Here is a 22,084-nt window from a genome sequence, read left to right on the forward strand (position 1 = left end):
TAGTTCGGCATCAAGTGGTGTGTCGTGGGACAGTAACCATAGTGATCCGCCATTATCTCCTATTATTCCTAAATCTAATGACCCATTTGCTCTAAGACTTGTTGCTCAACCAGGCCGCACAACGACAGTGGCAGTGCGAATACCTCAAGCTGAAATGATGCGTCATCAGCGATATTATATCACGAGTCCCGGTGGGGCTAATGGACGGCCGCGTCCTTACACAGCTCAACCGCTTCAGCAAAGACCCCCAGTAGCTTTAAATGGCAAAATTCGTACAGATGTTAGTCCCGACATGCGTAGACGAAATCACAAGTGCCCATATAATGGGTGTAAAAAAGTTTACACAAAAAGTTCTCATTTAAAAGCACATCTTCGGACACATACAGGTAGGTCATTGATATTTAAAGTGTTATGGTGTGTAAATTAACAATTATGTAGTTGTTTTACTGGCTCATGTTATATAACAAAAAGTAGAATTATCAGGTTTTATGGGGTTGAAAAAAGTGCACAAAAATTTCTCACTCTAAGCATCTCCTTGTACACAATCAAGTATGTTAGTAAAAGCAGTGCCAAGGTAACAGAATCAACACCCAGTGAAGTGCAACACAATAAACTTTGTCTTTGGCACTTGAAACAATAATAATCAAAAAAATATTGGTGTCAAAATCATGAATTATTTCAGTAAGCAAAAACTGAATTGACTTAACAATCTGCAGCTTGATTATATTTACATTTTGAACAACTGAACTGAAGTGTAACTGAAAAGCAGTATGTGAAAAAACTGAAGAAAAGACAAACGAATATTGTTTAAAGGTGATGGAAAAGAAAGGTTATGATACCCACTGTTGGCCTTGTGTATCAATTCATGACACAAACCACATCACACACAGTAAAAATCGAAGCAAAGAAACAGTGATCTTTTGTTGTTCTTTATCTGAAAGTCATAATGAGGCTTCAACATTGAGCAATTATGATTTGTATTATTGACAAGTACACATTTTGCATCGTACAATGGAAATGTTCACTATACTTTTCGTAGATTTTGAAACCGAACAATATGACCTCAAATATTCATTGCATTTCATAGCTTGGCTCTTGCTGATCACTGATGAATGAACTTAGCAAAATACTAACGTCACGGTCTGAAGCATAAACTTGCAGAAAAACTGGACACAAGAATTAGCTCATTATATGATGTGTATAGTAAATCTGTTTTATTTTTTGCAGGGGAAAAACCATACAAATGTACGTGGGAAGGATGTGAGTGGAGATTTGCACGATCAGATGAACTGACGAGACATTATAGAAAACACACGGGTGCAAAACCATTCCGTTGTAAAGTTTGTGATAGATGCTTTTCACGTTCAGATCATTTAGCATTACATATGAAAAGACACCAAACATCAGACTTATAGCATCAGGGTCACTTAGGAGTTTTAAGAAATCTCAAACTGTATCATGACCATAATATATATAGAGAGAAAATGTATCTCATATTCTAGAATCAAATTCTAGTGAGGAATAATGATCTGTGTTAGTCTCTACGCATTATTATCGTCATAGAAACCAGAATGCCGAGATGTTCAGAATATCAGCCAATCAAGATCAAAAGAATCATTTAGTGCTCTTCTGTCTAACTAATTGTACTATTTAACATTATAAGAATGCAGTAAACCTTGTTATAATTACATTTTTATTTATACTCTAACAATGCAACCTTTTTATTTATACTTTAACAATGCAACAGGTATCAACTGAATTTCTATACAGATATGTTACTTCCTATGAACAAAACCTATTTTTATGGAATTTTTGCCTCTATCTCACAAACTTTTTGAATAGCTTTAGTTATCAGGAATTATTTATAACCATATATGTAACAATACAAATTTCTTTTTTTAACACTAATTAGATAAGTCTGTGACTTTTATTTTTATGTGTCACATGTTCTCATGTGTCATCATTACATATTATATATGTCTATTTTTACAAAAATAGTATGGAATAGATACATATTATGTACCGTTGGAATTTATTCAGAAAAAATGCTGATTTGCTTAAAACTTCTCAATCATGTCTGTGTCAAAATAACTTTTCCTTCAAGGTTAATTTTCAATTTTCATCAATATCTTTGATAACCTTTTGTATTGCTTCAACTGTTTCTATAGAAATTTGACCTAGATTTTCTGCCCTTGACTATTTTGTACTAAATGAAGATAAAATGAACTAAAGACCTTAGGCCGATTTATTTATTACGATCAACCATAAAGTTTAATTTTGTCAGAATATTGATTGTCATAGATGTCATTAAACCTGTTTTATGTTAAAATCTTCTATTCTGCTTCAAATCTTAAAAAGATTTTAGGGTCAAGGTCGTTAATATGTTTTGAAAACTATAGACAGACAAATCAATTGATTTTCCTCTTAAAAGTGCTATATAACTGTATATAGGATATTTGTTTTAACCTATTGGGAAATAACTTATTTACCTTATACATAACTAGGGAAAAAAGTATCAAGAAAGGGATAATCTCCCCTTTTTGTTAATTTAAAGGGAGATAATTGAATTTTAGTGTAACAGCTAATGCATTCAGAAGTATACATCCAAATGAGACAAATTCATAGTTATATATTCGAGATTTTGGAAAAAAGAAAGGTGAATTGTTTTGAAATCCTTATATGTGTATGAGAATTAAATATTCAGATTTTTATTGTAAATTTTCCTGTTATATTGTATGATGGTCAATGTTATGTTTTGGTATTTTTGTTTTACAGTATTTTTTTCATATGTATACTGTAATTTTAACAGTGCTATTTTGATATCTATGTAAAATAACTGTTTAGCTAAAATTGTAATGGTTAGATTGGCAGCTTTGAATTTCAAAAAGAAAAAGAAAAGAAGAATATTAGGCTGTAAAAAAATCGATTATAAAGACACAAATTTTCCTTATTAGCAAAGGGGGTGTGGAACTCAGCAAAATTTGATCCCCTTGGTCCCTTCCTGATACAGAAGTTAAAATTAGCATTAAACAGATTATATTGAAATACTGGACACAGTTGGGCACAATTCAATTAAATAAACACATTTAATATTGAAGTGTATTAAAAACAGTCAATAATCCTGGTTTTAACAGATTGAAAGTATATAAACATGGTTGTTTCCCTTTAAATTATACATTGTAATGTATTCTGTTGTGATATTTTGTTTATATGTGCTTTATCACCAATAGTGCATTAACTATGCCGTAGGCAAATAATTTACAAAGGAGATTGACTTTGGATAAGGGACATAACTCTTCAAATTCGACGTTTCAGAATCTAATGCATCCTGGGTAATATTTTCAAAATTGAACACCAAAACGTCCTGATTGGTTGAAAATGCCATAAACAATTGAAATTTAACCAATGGCGTGACGTTATTTTCATTTTGGGGTACGAACAAGGAAATTACCCATGATGCTTTAGATTCTGAAATGGCAAATTGTAAATGTGTTTGTAAAAGCCTGTTTCAATGATGCATTTTTAAGCACACATATGAAATGAAATTAAAGTAATCTGTGTTGTTTAGATGCTTAAAATTTATGGATGAAAACGGTAACACAAACTAATAAGTGATTTTCAAGAGTTAAGTCCCTTACTTTAGGTCAAACTAGTGCAAATATGAGTAAAAAGTCATCAGAAGAAACCAAAAAATTAAAGGAACAAATACCCAACCACAACCCACACACGTCTTAAGTTTTTGAACTTGTGAACAATCTAGTTTAGTTTGTTCTACTGAAAATACTGATTTAAGGTGGTACCCAACACTTTCACTTAAATTAATTTGGCTCGTTTAATTTTCATAAAATTTTTACAAAGTTTGTACTTTGACCTTTTAAAAAAAATATAAAAATTTCAAGAACTTTTATTTTATCAGAAAAATTACACTGGTTATATATATAGCAGCTTGACAAAATCTAGTTTTGATCATGGAGAAGCTTAATATTCCTTTAACAACACAACGTAATTCAAACGGTTGTCTGATTTTACAAAGTTATCTTCCTGTAGTGTTAGGTATCACCTTAATATTTACAATACAGAGAAATGGGCAATCATTTGAAATAGAAAGACAGACACTTTTGAACTTAAATTATAAAGGCTGTTTTATTTAAACAAATGTAGGAGATAAAAAAAAGGGAATTCCAAAGCCCCAAACAACCAATATATCTCTTTGAGTAATGTTGCATACATAATACCAATATAAAACCCTAAATGACCAATTGCAATGACCCATGACACTTGAACCATGTACATACATAAGAATTCTTTGCCTACCCTCCCACAATTCTTTAATAAAATATAGCCCTGAAGCATTTTAAGTTATTCATTGATATTAAATGAAAAAAAATAGTGCTTGCTATATAGCAACATATTAGAAACGTATTGAAATACATTGTAATAAAAGTATATTCAAAGCATCATACTATGGTAAAGTAATTTCTGTTCATTAAATTTTTCTGCTGATTAAATCTCCGAGCTCTTTAAATGTTGATTTATTGTCACGCATCAGCTTCACTGACAAATACCTGGATACTAAATACAGCCCAGGTATTGAAACAAGTAAGATATTCACTCTCTTAGCCTTTGACCCCAAACAAATAAAATGGATAGTTGTATCATTTACAAATCAAGACCTCAGGTTTTTTTTATTAGGAAATATTAATGTGGTCACGATTTAATTAATAAACAACCAATAAATGATTTATTTCATACTTGATGGCAAATACGTGAAGTATTAATAATGATGATAACAAAGAAGAAATATGAGATTTGTGTATTGGATTATTAATAATTTACTAGTTGAAATTGATTTTTCACTCTTTAAATGCTGATGTCAGCAATATTTCTTGTAAAACATTTTGTAAAAGGGTATTTCTTGTTCTCTGTATTGGCTTAATAGGATGGACAAATATCCCTGGGCTCTGAAGAATTGGCTTTACTAAACATTGGCTCTTTTCAAATATTTCAGAAATGCATACATTGATGGCATTTGATTTTTGACATAAATATTAGAACTCTACAGAATTTGATTAAGATAAATTGTATTTAGGAAGTTGGAATTAAAAAGACAATTTTTCCATTTTCAAATGTGCAAATGATCAAACCACAACTTTACGATCTGACAAACAAAGGCTGATTTAACAGTATATTAAACCATACTCTGATTTGTAATTTTGTCTGCATTTTTATACCTTAAACACTTATACATGTATGCACGAACAGATACCAGAACATTCATATATACCAGATATTCCTTGCAGCTATAACCCTTTAGTATTTTCGATTTAGTAGAAGGATGCTAATATTGGTTACACTAATATAATCCATACTTGTAGCATTCAAAATATTTTTGGTTATACTTGTTTTTGCTGAAAGCATTTCCAAAGTCTCCAAATATTTATCTCCAATTTTCTAATTGTAGTCAAAATTTGCAGTCTTGTTTAACAGCTAACCAATAACATCCTTCAACTTTTCTCAATATATAGATTGTAACTAAAGGGAAGTTTAGCAAGGACATACTAGTTACTTCCCCTTTTAAACAAACTGTGGTGTAAGGGAAGTAACTCAATTTGTATGACGGCAATTTTTTCATTCATTATGCATTGATCGACTGTGATACTTATGTATTTTATTACATGTTTTTATATATTAATATATTGTCTTGCCTTAAATAGTTTGATGTAGATTTTTCAATGAAAATGTAAAAACGTAAAAAAAAGTCTTGCATGCAGTATTTCTAAATGTTATGGGTAATTTTTGTTTGTACAACAGCTTAATGAAATGAAATTAGTTATATTAATTGCTATGATGTTAAAAGGTTACAGGATGATTTTGTCATTCACATTATATATTGATGATTGAATTACTATGGGGAGTTTTATTTTTCACTCCTCAAAATAAAAATGATGTCACATAATTGTTTAAATTTTCATTATTTAGTACTTTTTTTAAACCAACATTTTGATTTTGATGTAAGCTTTTGAAGATATTACCCAGAATACAATAGATTCTGAAATGATCAAATGGTATTTTTTCATGTGAGCACTTGAACACTGTAGACAGAATAATAAATCAGTCAATCTAACCATATTTTGAAGGTCAAATGAAGGTGCTAATCCATCTGCTAAAACCCATTAATTTACTGGCAATGCTAATTATACATGTATGTAAAATATTCATTTGTCAAATTGGAAAAAATAACCTTGCCAACATTCATGGCATTTGTAAATTTAAACATTCACAGTGTTATTTTTAATTATTAATATTATAATTTTTTAAAACAGCTCAGTTGAGTAGTTAGTAAAAGTAAGAGATATAATTGCTTTTGTTATTTCTTCTGTTTAAACAAATCTTTCGAATCTCAATCGAAATCAACTCATTATTGATACAAGACTTAACATTTTGTATGCAAGACAGAAACCATTTATGTTTAAAAATAAACATAATCTTGGAATCACAGCAACTGAACCAATAAGTAATTATGTCCTATTTTATGTTTTCTTTGCCGGTGAGGAGTTAACAAATTTAAAGTAGCATTCAGATCTGAATTCAGGAGGTAGACCTAAGATAAGGGAAATAACTCTTAAAATTATCAGAATGTTTGTTTCAACCATTTTTGTAAATATATTCTAAGCTTCTAGGTTACATAGATTGTTTCCAATCTGTTTTAGTTAAATGCTTAAAATATATTAATGAAACTTGGTTTTTACAAACACATGACTGATTTAAAGAGCTATCTCCCAAAAGTAAGGTCTACACTCTTAAAATGTGATAATCTAATTGAATCCATGATAATATATAACCCCATGATTAATGAGTGTTTTTCCTATATACTGAAATATATTAAATATATTAGTGAATTTGTTATGGTCAGTCCAGTAACCTTATGTTACCTTGTTTTACTGATATGGTATAACCTTTCTTTAATGTGGCACATACCATTATTGTTTGTAGGGAAGGTGTTGATGTATGACATGCATCTTATTATTATTTGTTTATATGAGATATCTTTTGAGAATATGTATACATTTAATTTTGCAATTTATTGGTTTATGTATATATAACTATTGTGTACATATTCTGAAGATAAGATATTGAATAAATATATATATTTACTTTTTATTTTATTATTTTATGACTAAAGACAAAATTAAAGAGGAAGAAAGGTAAACTTTAATTGACACCAAATGCATATCTTAAGTTGTTAACCATTTGTCCATTGGTTGATATAGTCAATTCTTGCTACATTGAAGACCCATTGGTTACCTTTGGCTGTTGTCTGCTCTATGGTCGGGTGGTTGTGTCATTGACACATTCACCATTTCCTTTCTCAATTTTAAGTTTCACTGACTTGCCCCTTTTAAATTTACTTTGGTTTTGGTATTTTGGTTGGAAAACTTTTTTTTTTAACCTGAATTTCTACTGTGTATTAATTTGTATTTATACAGTTGAAACTTGAACTTGTCTTTTTAAAGTTTCCATACAAGTCTATTGAAAACTCATTCTTTGTGGTTTGTTTGTATTAAAACATTGGGATCACTTCTGTCAGCGTCTTTATAAATTGGCAATTTATTTATAATGTATGTAAAAGTAAAATCACAAAAGTAAAGAACTTCGACAAAAATTCAAAACAGAAAGTCTGTAATCAAATGGCAAATTTAAAAGCTCAAACACATCAAACAAATGGATAACAACTGTCCTATTCCTGTCTTTATACAGGTATTTCTTAAGTAGAAAATGGTGGATTAAAACTCGTTAAATAGCTAATGTACTAATGTTTTAACAGGTCACTAAGTTGTGCACATTCTATGTTGATTTTTGACTGGGATATTTATTACAATTCAAATAAAAAATAAGAAAACTCTTCATCAAATCTGTTTATATTCGTTTGTTAATTCTGTTACTCCTTCAAAACAGCTGCATTCACATAACACAAGTCCACAGTGACACTAGTCCCCACACAGTATTCAATGAAGGACAAATCTCCACTTGATATTCAATTATCGACAAATCAACACACATCATTTGAAGATATACGAGTCCCCACACAATATTCACTGATTGACAAGTTAACGTATGGTTTCAATGAAGGACAGATCCACAGGACATTCAATGATGGACAAGTCCCCACAAAGTATTCACTAATGAGGGAGCTTCCATACACTTTTCAATGCTGGTGAAGTTATCACAGGGTTTCAATATAAATGCTTGGTAAGAAACGAAAGAGTATTTTCTATTTGCCAGGTTTCCATATGATATTTAGTTTAAACATATTTAGTGGATGGGGAGACAAGTTTTGCATCTTATATTAATCCCTTTCCACTTTGCGTGTGCGAGTGCTGCCTTGTAGCGGCATTAGCCTACTCTTTTTCGAAATCTACAAGGGTGTCTTTAACGTGCAAGAGATATGGCTCTCTCTTAACACGGGTCAGCCATTTATCGTCCCCTTCCGACGGACTATCATCGTTTCCTCAAGACCAAACTCGCAAATGGTGTCAATGGAGAGCCGAAAATGAGTTCCTGACATTTTCATCCCGAACAGGAATCGAACCAGGAACCTTTGTGTTAGTAGGCCGATGCACTAACCACTACAACACGGCTCTCTGATATGATATTTGATACTCGACAAGTTTCCATATGATATTTGATATTCGACAAGTTTCCATATCTAACAATAACATCAAATGCAGATACCACAACACTGCAGGAGGATCTGAACAAATTATCAGACTGGGAACAACGATGGCTCATGAAGTTCAACGCAGAAAAATGCAATGCCATGACCATCAGCAAGAAAAGAAAGCCAATCACAAAAGATTATATCCTTCATGGCCACATACTGGAGAGAGTATCAGACGCAAAATATCTCGGAGTTACAATCAGCTCAGATTTAAATTGGAGTACCCATGTACATAACATCTGCCAAAAAGCAAATAAAATATTGGGTTTTTAAAAAGAATTCTTAATATCAGCAACAAACAACTAAAAGAAAATGCATACAAGTCATTAGTCTGACCAACACTAGAATATGGAAGTGCAGTCTGGGACCCCCATCAACAAAACAACAAGAAAAAAATTGAGATGGTACAACGCAGAGGCGCTAGGTATGTTACCAACCAATACCGTAACACATCATCAGTAGACGCCATGATAAAGCAACTCGAGTGGCAACAACTAGAAGAGAGGAGATCAACAAAGAGGATGTGCACGATGTACAAAATTACTAACTGCCTAGTTAATATATAAACAACATCTAGGCTTATTCCAACATGCCGAGCATCAAGAACAACTAGGACTGGATGTTTCCAGGTTCCTCTTTGTAGAACGGATATAAGGAAAATGTCATTCTATCCAAAATCTATACGGGAATGGAATGCCTTACCACTTTCCACTACCACCGCTCCGAGTCTTGAATGCTTCAAGGCTCGGCTTACAAAATAGACATAAACACTTGTTTTTAAATGAGCACCTGTATATAGGATTTTAACTTTCACAAAATGTAAATATGATTAAATTTTCTTTGGACTTTCATGCGCAACACACAGTGGCAGAATAATCAGACAGTTGATTGCGGCCGCTTAACTGGAAGAAGCAGATATGATATTTGATATTCGACATGTTTCCATATGATATTTGATATTCAACAAGTTTCCATATGATATTTGATATTCGACAAGTTTCCATATGATATTTGATATTCGACAAGTTTCCATATGATATTTGATATTCAACAAGTTTCCATATGATATTTGATATTCGACAAGTTTCCATATAATTTTTGATATTCGACAAGTTTCCATATGATATTTGATATTCGACAAGTTTCTATATGATATTTGATATTCGACAAGTTTCCATATGATATATGATATTCGACAAGTTTCCATATGATATTTGATATTCGACAAGTTTCCATATGATATTTGATATTCGACAAGTTTCCATATAATATTTGATATTCGACAAGTTTCCATATGATATTTGATATTCGACAAGTTTCCATATGATATTTAATGGTGGACAAGTTTCACACACAAGTAATCAATGATGGAGAAGTTACCACATGGTATTCCAAGAAAAATAAATTACCAAACAGTATTCACATGGTATTCAATAACGGACAAAAAAAAAAGAAGTTAATGTTGACACTTAGGCTATTCTGATGGACAAGTCCCTTCACAGTATTCAATGAGGAACACGTTAAAACACGACTTCAATGATGGACAGTTTACACAGTTTTCTTTCATCGACCTTTTAACGAAGGTTATTCTGAAGACCAATTTCCTGATTGATATTCAATAACTGAAGAGTTACAAAAGGCTATTCAATGATCATGGTTTTATTCAGACACAATATCAAATTCCCCAACGTTTATTCAATGATTGATTATTTCGCACACGGTATGAAATGAGTTACAATTTTAAAAGCTGAAGATGAATAAGTAATCATAATTTATCGGAAAGTAAAATAACAAACTCCGAGAAAATTCTAAATGGAAAATCCCTAAGCAAATGTCAAAATCAAAACCTCAACCACAACAAACGAATGGATAACAACTGTCATATTTCTGACTTTGTACAGACATTTTCTTGTGTAGAAAAAGATGGATTAGACCTGGTTATATAGCTAGCTTTACCTCTCACTTGTATGATTTTAGACAAGTTTAAACACAATGACGAATTCCATATCGATATGAAATGATAGACACGTTCCCATTCGGTGTTCAATAATTAACAAGTTACTACAAATGAGTGACAAGATACTGTATACTAGAAAATGGTAGACAGGTTGCTGCATATCATTCGACGAGTGGTTGAGTTTTCAATGATGGTAGGTAAATTCATAGACTTTATTTAATGATTGACAAGTTCCTAATTTTTATTATACGACCGCAAATTTTGAAAAAATTTTCGTCGTATATTGCTATCACGTTGGCGTCGTCGTCGTCGTCGTCGTCGTCGTCGTCGTCGTCCGAATACTTTAAGTTTTCGCACTCTAACTTTAGTAAAAGTGAATAGAAATCTATGAAATTTTAACATAAGGTTTATGACCACAAAAGGAAGGTTGGTATTGATTTTGGGAGTTTTAGTCCCAATATTTTAGGAATTAGGGGCCAAAAAGGGCCCAAATAAGCATTTTCTTGGTTTTCGCACTATTACTTTAGTTAAAGTTAATAGAAATCTATGAAATTTTGACACAAGGTTTATGACCACAAAAGAAAGGTTGGGATTGATTTTGGGAGTTTTGGTTTCAACAGTTTAGGAATTAAGGGCCAAAAAAGGGCCCAAATAAGCATTATTCTTGGTTTTCACACAATAACTTTAGTTTAAGTTAATAGAAATCAATGAAATTTAAACACAATGTTTATGACCACAAAAGGAAGGTTGGTATTGATTTTGGGAGTTTAAGTCCCAACAGTTTAGGAATAAGGGGCCAAAAAGGGACCCAAATAAGCATTTTTCTTGGTTTTCGCACCATAACTTTAGTATAAGTAAATAGAAATCTATGAAATTTAAACACAAGGTTTATGACCATAAAAGGAAGGTTGGTATTGATTTTGGGAGTTTTGGTTCTAACAGTTTAGGAAAAAGGGGCCCAAAGGGTCCAAAATTAAACTTTGTTTGATTTCATCAAGAATTGAATAATTGGGGTTCTTTGATATGCGGAATCTAACTGTGTATGTAGATTCTTAATTTTTGGTCCCATTTTCAAATTGGTCTACATTAAGGTCCAAAGGGTCCAAAATTAAACTTAGTTTGATTTTGACAAAAAATTAATCGGTTTGGTTCTTTGATATGCTGAATCTAAAAATGTATTTAGATTCTTGATTATTGGCCCAGTTTTCAAGTTGGTCCAAATCGGGGTCCAAAATTAAACATTGTTTGATTTCATTAAAAATTGAATAAATGGGGTTCTTTGATATGCCAAATCTAACTGTGTATGTAGATTCTTCATTTTTGGTCCTGTTTTCAAATTGGTCTACATTAAAGTCCAAAGGGTCCAAAATTAAACTTAGTTTGATTTTAACAAAAATTGAAATCTTGGGGTTCTTTGATATGCTGAATCCAAACATGTACTTAGATTTTTGATTATGGGCCCAGTTTTCAAGTTGGTCCCAATCAGGATCTAAAATATTATATTAAGTATTGTGCAATAGCAAGTCTTTTCAATTGCACAGTATTGCACAATGGCAAGAAATATCTAATTGCACAATATTGTGAAATAGCAATATTTTTTTTTAATTAGAGTTATCTTTCTTTGTCCAGAATAGTAAGCAAGAAATATCTAATTGCACAATATTGTGAAATAGCAATATTTTTTTTTAATTGGAGTTATCTTTCTTTGTCCAGAATCAACTCAAATCTTTGTTATATACAATGTATATTCACTTTTTACTACCAACTGATAAATTGAAATAATCTTTACCATTCAGTGATAGCAAGCAGTTTTTTTACATCTTAATATTTTATGATGTATTTAAATGAGTAGTTATTGTTGCAAACTCCATTAGAAATTTAATTGAGATTAATTTGGAATAAGGGAAAGGGGGATGTGATTAAAAAAATTGGGTTCAATTTTCTCATTTGAAATGAAATTTCATAAATAGAATGAAAATTTCTTCAAACATTTTTTTGAGAGGATTAATATTCAACAGCATAGTGAATTGCTCTAAGAGAAAACAAAAATTTTAAGTTCATTAGAAAACATTCATTCTGTGTCAGAAACCTATGCTGTGTCAACTTTTTAATCACAATCCAAATTTAGAGCTGAATCCAGCTTGAATGTTGTGTCCATACTTGCCCCAACCGTTCAGGGTTCAACCTCTGCGGTCGTATAAAGCTACGCCCTGCGGAGCATCTGGTTTGTGTTGCTCAATAGATCCAATACAAATATCCCACATGGTTTTCAATGATAGATGAGTTCCTTCGTGTATCGAATCATATAACTATCCAAAGAGGTGTATTCTGTTAATTGGAATACGGAGTTTCAAAAATCGAAATTTTCATTTCAAGATCTAAATTTCGAGATATGTAAAGTCGATTTGTTATGTTTTTAAAGTTTAAATAGCGATTTTGAAAAGTAGTCGTTTTGAATTTTTAGAGGCAATACCTCGAAAGTTGAAATTTTAAATTAAAGTCTATCGACAGATAACCATCAACATTTTAAGATTTGAATTGTATAATTTTGAATTTGAAAAAAAGAGTTTAATGTCCCTTTGATTTATACTATGCCTATAAAAAGTAAAAACACAAAAATACTGAACTCCGAGGAAAACTCAAAAAGGAAAGTCCAAAACCAAACAGATCAAACGAATGGATAAAAACTGTCATATTCCTGACTTGGTACAGGCATTTTCTAATGTAGAATATGCTTCCGTAATTAAGAATCACTTCCTGTTTATTTTTATGAGTACATGTCTTTCAGTTATATACCTAGAGGAATCTGATAAAGATCTAACTTAAGGTACACCGTCAACCTACTTCATGAAAGGACACTTCTGTCACGCAAAATCACCAAAATGTCGTTCATAGTTCACTTTAGATATATGGCATTTAATCTGAAGAAAACAAACACTCAACCAGTAGATAGATATTAAAATACACCATACTTGTACCAAGTAGGTTTAAACATGTGCTTTTGTAAGGGAAGTAAGTAAATGGTTTTAAAGTGTCGGTGCATATAAAGAGCTAAATAAATATGATGTTAGACAGCCTTTTACAACCAACGAATCAATAGGTACAATGCTTATAATTCGTCTTCATCTGACTCATTATTGACGATCTGATAAAAGAAAGTTATAAAGCCAAACAAGTATAAAGTTGAAGAGCATTGAGGACCGGTAATTTTAAATAGTTGTGCCTAATACTGTTAAGGTATGCCATCGCTGGGGTAAGAAAATCCTTAGCATGTCAAATAATTCATATTTTTACAAACAGTAAACTCACTAAAAAGACCATATAATTGATGTTTTACTGGGCTCGTGATACCTTCCGGGACTTAACGTCCACCAGCAGAGGCATCGACCCAGTGTGGTAAATAAAAATCAAAGATAGAATGCTTATAACTTGATACACTAGATTTGCGTTCCGTATTTATATGGCTTATACATGTAAGTTACACCTGTCACAGTACACATTGGAATTCATGAGTAATCATAATCCCGAGAACAATTGAAATTCTTCATCTACTAGAAGTAAATGAAATTCGTAATCAAAAAGTAGAAATTGATATTTTCAATCTACTTGTAACATTGGAATTCGTAATCTGCAAGTAGAATTCCGAATTCTTAAATGTCTAATGAAATTGAAATGTTTAAATCTACTTGTACACATCGGAGTTCTTCATATACTGATATACATTTGAATTCTTAATCTTCGAGTAGGAATCAGAATCTTTAATCTATTCATATAAATTTGAATCCTTAATCTGAAGTAGGAATCAGAATCTTTAATCTAGTATTAGAAATTGGAATTCGTTATCTACTAGTCGAAATTGGAAGTCTTAATCTACTAGTACATTGTAGTAGGAATTGAAATTCCTAATCTACTTGTAGTAATTGGAATTCTTAATCTACGACAAGAAATTTATACAAATTACATCTCAGTGCAGATCTGAATTCAATATCAACACGTAGAAATCGGGATATCCTGACTTGTACTAAGACTATGTAGATGATGCTCAATTTTACTTTATATTTATTATAAAAAAGACACCGTCACGATAAAAAAAAAACATAATTCTTTATAATTAAATAAACTATTAATATTATAAATCTTTTCTGAATAAGAAAAAAATGATTTATTTTACATTCTAATATAACGTGCTTCATTCGCTTTGTGAATAAACCCATGCTCTAAATCCAATAAAATTAGTTTGCACATGCGTATATTGACTACTGCAAAATAATGAATTTGATCAACTTAGCATGCATTTAATATATTTGATTAAACTTAAAACACTTCCAACCTCTTAAATGATGCACATGTTGTTACTTATTAATTTATTTAGACTGTAACGTGTTTCAATTTGAAATTGACATATTTGACCTAGATACGACAACCGTTCATGCTGCTGCCTGTTCAAAACTCTTCCCTATGAAAAATCACATTGCCAGTCGTTTGTTTGTTTACAAATAAAAAGGGATGTTCATGTAAGAACCTATAAAAACGGTCAACACTTATACAAATCGGACATAGAAATTACCTTAATTGTCCTAATCAGAATCGAAATAATTGATGCAAGCTATACTTTATTGTAGTTTTAACATGGGTAGGCATTATATTTGTTTTATTGTAGCCTTCACTATCTCTCGGGCCAAAACAATCACGAATATAATGTCTACCCATGTTAAAACTACAATAAAGTAAAGATTGAATAAATCATTTCTTAAGCGATGTCCTTCATTTTTTACTTAATCTCAGTGTCCAATTGACCGCGGATATGTCCCTTTTACCTGTCGTCCAGCATGAAATCACCGATGGCAACTCCTTACCGAGTTTTAACCCATTATTCTATGTATAAGACGACGTTTGGCTTAAGTTTTACACTTATCATTATTTCCACACTTATTTGAAATTATATATGTTTTATTTGTTGGCTTCGTGTTGCTCAGTTTTAAGTTTTCTGTGTATCAATTAATAGATTGTTGTGTGTCTTTGTGTGTCTTTTCTTTTAAATTATAATCTTGTCTGGATCATGTGTATTTTCCCGACTTTTTACACGAACCTTTCAAATGCAACTTTTTCCATACATATAGATTATACCCGAACATGATTCATAAATCATTTCTGCAAATTATGAGTGAAATATTTGAGGTATTCAGTGTTTTATACAAAAGATTAACATTAATCTTACAATGCAAACATATTGTTTGTTTTAACACATGTTTTTATAGAACGTTTACAACATAAAATCGACAGCCCTGTCGCTTCTCGTCCAATCATTAATGCTTGTTTTGAATTCAAAATCTAGCATCGTTCCTTTCTGGTATCTTCCAAAAAGGATACGGGAATTTATACTTTACTTCGCAGTCTGTAGAACATTTCTGTCCGGGGGTGAGGTTAAATACGAACGTTTCAATTTTAACTACTAATGCAAGCCTTTTGAACTTAGAGTTGTAACGCTTGATCTTGATAACAACTTCATTACTCATTGGTTTATACTTAACTCGATACAATCCACTCGGAATCTTTCTTTCATTAGTCCATGCAATTCCATTGCCCGAGATAAGTCGATATGTCTTTTCGGGACTCTTTTGATCATTGGTAAGCCTGATTAGTTCCGATAGAAAACAAGAGTCGCATAATAACTGCTGTTGATGTGTTTCTGTAATCTGTTGTACCGGATCTTCGTCACTGAATAGTTCCAAAAACATAGAGATTCCATTCTCTTTTTTAGTATATTTGATCATTTTTCGTTTCTCTTTTGCGTCAAAGGAAAAGCTTTCCCCAGTCGCACACCATGTTGCAAAGTGGGCTGATGTGACATCCGGGGCATGTTGGCGGAAATGTGCCTCTGGACGAATTTTCTGAGACGATAGGGACCCAACCGGTACTACCTGTCCACCCAGGGTTTTCTCCACAAGAGCAAAAGCTCTTTTTAATATCTTGTCATTTTCATACGTCTGTCGGCCATATTGCACTATGTGTAGACCTACTGTAGCGATATCTAATTCGGGTAGAACATCTTGAGTCACAACATCCTGCTGCTTGAAGTCTTTTCCAAATAAACTTTTCACAAGTGAAATCTCGTTCGAACGTGATGCATGAACGATGTGCATCTGCACACGATTACTATCTAGAACGCTTGTTATGTTAGAAAGGATAGCATGATAGAATTTCATGTCCCGTTCAAAACAGATATGGTCACCAACTTGTACTTCATCAATATTTTTAATCCGTCGGTACTTGATACATTTGGTGCATGCGTATTGACTTGTTGGAGAAAAGTTTAACAAATCTATCTTATCTTTGCTGAACATATTGACTGGTATAGAAAATCTGAAAATAACAATAGGCGTATAAGGTATAATAAGCAACAACTATAAGGAAATAATTATATTGTTGAAGTGAAAAATCATAAACCAAATTTTACAATATATTATTAGTCAACAACAATTAGACATTTTGGCACTGTAGCCATAGAGACATAATCACCAGTATAAATAAACATAAATAGCGGACGCCTTAAATTCTGAGGAAGATCCAAAGTGAGAGTAGGCTTTGTCCAGAATTTTAATGTAAGTTTAAACTCTTAGACGTGCGGGGCATATACATGATATTATTATGCCTCACAGCCCTATATTTTGACCATTGAAAAAAGTAGTGCATATGAGCTTTCCATCTAGAATATAATATTTTTTCGAATCTTCATAATAAAAATGTGACAGGTATAGCTGCAAAAGGAGATCCAATGGAAAATTGCATCGTCTATAATTACAGACATGTATAATACTAATTTGTATAAGAAGGAACAACTATACATAGGCATGATACATATATAATTACTCACCTTTTCTTAAATTTATTTCGATTTGTCATTCTTGTTTACTATCAACTATATATAAATATATATTAAATACCTGACTTTATACAATAAAAAAGTACAAAGATGTACTTGAACTTAGTCATGATTACATATATATATTATATCTATATAGGATGTGTATTTGAAACGCAATTATACATATCGATATTCTGAGTATAAAAACGCAGTTATTGTTTATTGCAGAAAGGACGGATTTCCGACATTGCAGTTTGGTCTTCAAACAACTTAATATAACATATAAAATGACGAGTTTTAGCAGGATTTACAATGACACAGATTCCAAATGAAGTTGATTTGAGCAATCTTAATTAGGTTACCATAAAGTCTTCAACAATGAGAACAAACCATTTAGCATAGTCTGCTATTAAAAGGCCCGAGATGACAAAGTAAAAAACAATTAAAAAGAAACACCAAAATGATATGATTAATAACAAAGCAACTAACAAACAAATATGGAGTTATAGGTACCTGACTTAGGACAGGCGCATATAGATTGTGGCGAAGTTAAATATGTTACATATATATTAAATTTCAAAAATGTCATTTTTGTGACTTTTCATTATCACTTATCTAATAATTGTAATGAATGAAGAACATTAACAAAATATTTATCATAAACAAACAGGCCTAGGTTACTACAGAAAAAAAAAGCTTCCTAGTTGTATAAACCTGTTATCAGATAAGGAACTTTCAATGCTATTTGTTTAACACCGTGTTTAAAATGAGGGTCTGCTTGGTTAGACTTTTCTTTCTGTATATATTCTTCAATTATTAGATCAATTTTCTCTCTATTTTTAACATTTTTTTTTTTTTTATAATTCACCTACTTCTCTAATCTTACTATTTCTGACTACTTTTGTTCATTTTTGTCATTTTTTAGCGATTTAGTTTGTATATTGTGCCATACATGCATTCTATAATCTAGACCCTCTTTGATATCACCCGACGTTTGTATAATTAATTAAAACGCGACTGTCCTGTTTAAAAAAAAAATCAAATATTCTTACCTTATAATATAGAATTTTATAAATTATCAATTAATACATAATTTTATGTGATATACTTATATATTCAAAGGTAAAAAGACAAAGTACACATATATGAGATGTGCTTTTTCAGGAAATGTCGATATTGAATCCCATATACATAATAAGGAAATAATACTTCAATCCAAATATTTTGATTTTATAATTTATTAACGATCAATATACCCCTTTTTTGAAGATTTGACCAAGTTCTCGTCATATCCCAAGTCAGTGACGCAACAACAAAAACTGTAAATTATAGTTTGAAAAATGTATAACAAAGATACTGACCTAAAAGGCAATTTCAACAAGGGAAGTCCATAAAAAATGCCAAAGTGAACGCTATCAATCCACGGAACAAGTACATAAACAAGTGCCATATTCCAAACATGGTACAGGTATTTTTTTCAAATCTGGTTTTATAACTAGCTATACCCCGACTGTCATGATTATTTTTGTATCTTAAAGAGATAGGATGAGCAACCCAAACATACATAATAATTGCTGTGGTAGTATTTGAAATCCAGCAGTAAAAACTGTTCAAATTTGAGAACGGATATGGGGAATGTGTCGAAGAAAACAACAAACCGACCAAAGCAGAAATCAGCCGAAGCCCACCAATGGGTCTTTAACATGGCGAGAAAATTCTGCAACCGGCTGATGCAGCGCAGACATAAAATTTAACTACTTAGAAGCAATAAACAAGCATACTTATCAATTTAACAATGACACTGAAAAAGTGTAGTAGTTGGTAAATTTGATATTGACGATAACACTAAATGTTGTTGTCATTGAAAGCACTTATCCAATATTATATACACTTTCTAGGCAAAGTAACAATTAAGTTAATATAATTTTAAGGATATACAAAATAGAAACGACACTGTAAAATCATTTCGTGTTCTAATAATTCTTCGAAAAAGTGATAGTAATAGCAGATCTGTTAAAAGCAAAAATGAATAAAGCACAACATACAACTAATAAGTAAAATAATAAAAGACGAACGTCTTAAAATACTGATCTAAGTAAATTTGCAGCTACTATAAAGAGAAATAAATAAATAATAAAACATGTTATTTAATCTTATATATATAATCGAACATTGACTTCCAATTATGATAATATAACAATAAATGTATTAATTGTATGGACACGCATTTGTTTCAATTGATACGGAAATTTGAGTTTATTCATAACCACAAGTTAACAATACGAGGAATACATAATATATTTAGATGAAGAAAATAGGGTAAAATATAAAACCGGAGAAAAGCAAAATCTTTCAACCACACAGTACTTCGATGAATATGTCACTTGAACTTGGTACTGAGAAATGTCTTGTTCAAATTGATTAATATCAACTTTTGAAGAAAGAAATGTAAATTTGTAAGTAAAAAAAATGAAATAGAAACTGATGCATATAAAAATGGAACTGAGAGATGTTAAGTATAAATTGAGAAATGTAAACTTGGAAGATAGAAATGTCAAAATGGAATGGATAATTTTTTTTTTTTATTTCCCTTCATGTTTTTCTTTGTAGTAACGATGATATCAGTTATTATTATGAATAAATGTATCCCTATTTCATACGTTATTGCTCACTGAACGTAAACATATGAAAAGGTATCAGGTGGCTGATAAACGTTCGAAGGTCGTGTTGAGTGTTAGTCTAAAGACAAAGTTCATTTTTTTGTATGATAACAATTACCACGACTGAATATTTAGTGATAACAAATATTACGAGATTCCAACGATTTGTTTCTGCCTAGGACAAGAATAGACGTATAGGCCTGCACGCCGTTCAAAACGTAATTAATACTTGGGATTTATTATTTTTCGTGTGTTTTTTATAAATTTTCGTTGATTTCGATAATAAAAGAAAACCGTGAATTTACAGTAATACTGTTCTTTAAGTTAAGCACAATTTCAAACCGCGAAAATAATAATGATAAAATAATAATGCTAGTACTGATAATATGCAAACATATGATAGAAATGCATCGATCGATTCATTTTTATCACCGATACCTAAAAAATATATCTAAATCAAAATTTGGTCCGCTTTTGAAACATAAAACTTAATCTATGGCTATATTTTATTTAAACATAGTTTATGCTTGAGATAAGAAAACTGACAATTGTTTAGACCCACATTTTAACTAAACAGGACTTCTCTTAAAGCTCTATCAGTTAGACATACATTTTTACATTGCCATCGTTTGATTTTGCCATGATTAGTGACTTTCAGATTTGATTTTCCTCTGAGTTCAGATTTTTTTTGTGATTTTACTTTTTTCTTCGACATTACAAAAACATAAGCCTTGCAACGTCTATAACTTGACAATGACAATAACCGCAATATCAATATATAACTAAGGTGGCATCTGAGCAATTACTGTTTGATTGTATTTTATTCATATGTTCTCATCCGTTTGTCTGTTTTTAGACGTTTTAAAAGAAAAAGAATTAGTGATATTTATCGACCCATTACTTTACTGATTTATTGATTGTGTCCTACTTGATTGAGTGATGATACACGTATATATATACCAGAAGATGTGTATCCTGTCCATACACCTTACAAAGGTCCATTTTGAGTGTATGAGATGCCTTCAACTTAGTTTATTACCTTGGTTTGTATTTGTAATCTATTTTTACGACATATTATGTTGCCTTAATTCATGTTATTAATGCTTTATCAAGATGGATTGAAGCTTTTAACTTTTACTGATGTTCTTTTTGTTAATATGGTGAGTTTAACTGTATTAAACACAACCCCTTACAGTCTGGCGTATAAAATTATAATCCTGGTACTTTTGATAACTATTTACAGACTCAATGGTTTTGGATATGGTAGGCAACTGAACTTGTTGACCAATTTTCTCTGTTTGTATGCAAACTCTTTTTCGCAGTTGATATTGTTCTAATGCCAAGAAGTCTATATACAAAGTTTGAGAGTATAACTTTTTGATTTCAGCATAATGATGTAAGACTAGTGTGGTATTTATGCTCTAGAGTGTGAAAGATGCGATTGGTTAAATTTCAAAGCAGATAACGGAATGAGAAATTCATAAATAAAGGCAACAGTAGTATACCGCTGTTCAAAACTCATAAATCTATGGACAAAAAAAATCGGGGTAACAAACTAAAACTGAGGGAAACGCATTAAATATAAGAGGAGAACAACGACACAACATTAAAATGTAACACACACAGACACGGACTAAGCATTAGACAAACTCATAGGAGAACAACAAATATAGACTAGACATAGAAACAAACACCACGAGGGTCAAATCTCTTGAAATCACATATAACATCATAACCTTTCGAAATATTGAGTATTCGATGCTCTTCTTACCCACATTAGCCTTTCAAACTTTATCATTTTGAGAGTAAATGATGAGTATTTTTTAGATGAAACGTTCATATGGCGTACACATTTATACTCCCGGTTTATAAGATAAGTTTGT

The 22,084-nt window shown here is 31.3% G+C and overlaps 1 protein-coding gene across 1 annotated transcript; it reads left to right on the forward strand.

Moving 5' to 3' along the window:
* Positions 1-4: 4 nt before the first annotated feature.
* Positions 5-2,924, forward strand: LOC134700857 (Krueppel-like factor 6; the record flags this gene model as incomplete). Its single annotated transcript, XM_063562014.1, has 2 exons — positions 5-386; positions 1,228-2,924. Coding segments are annotated over 2 exons (570 nt in total), but the record flags the coding sequence as incomplete, so codon positions are not given.
* Between the last annotated feature and the right edge of the window lie 19,160 nt (positions 2,925-22,084).

Source organism: Mytilus trossulus, unplaced genomic scaffold (genome assembly GCF_036588685.1).
Source record: "Mytilus trossulus isolate FHL-02 unplaced genomic scaffold, PNRI_Mtr1.1.1.hap1 h1tg000174l___fragment_3__unscaffolded, whole genome shotgun sequence".
Lineage (NCBI taxonomy): Eukaryota > Metazoa > Mollusca > Bivalvia > Mytilida > Mytilidae > Mytilus > Mytilus trossulus.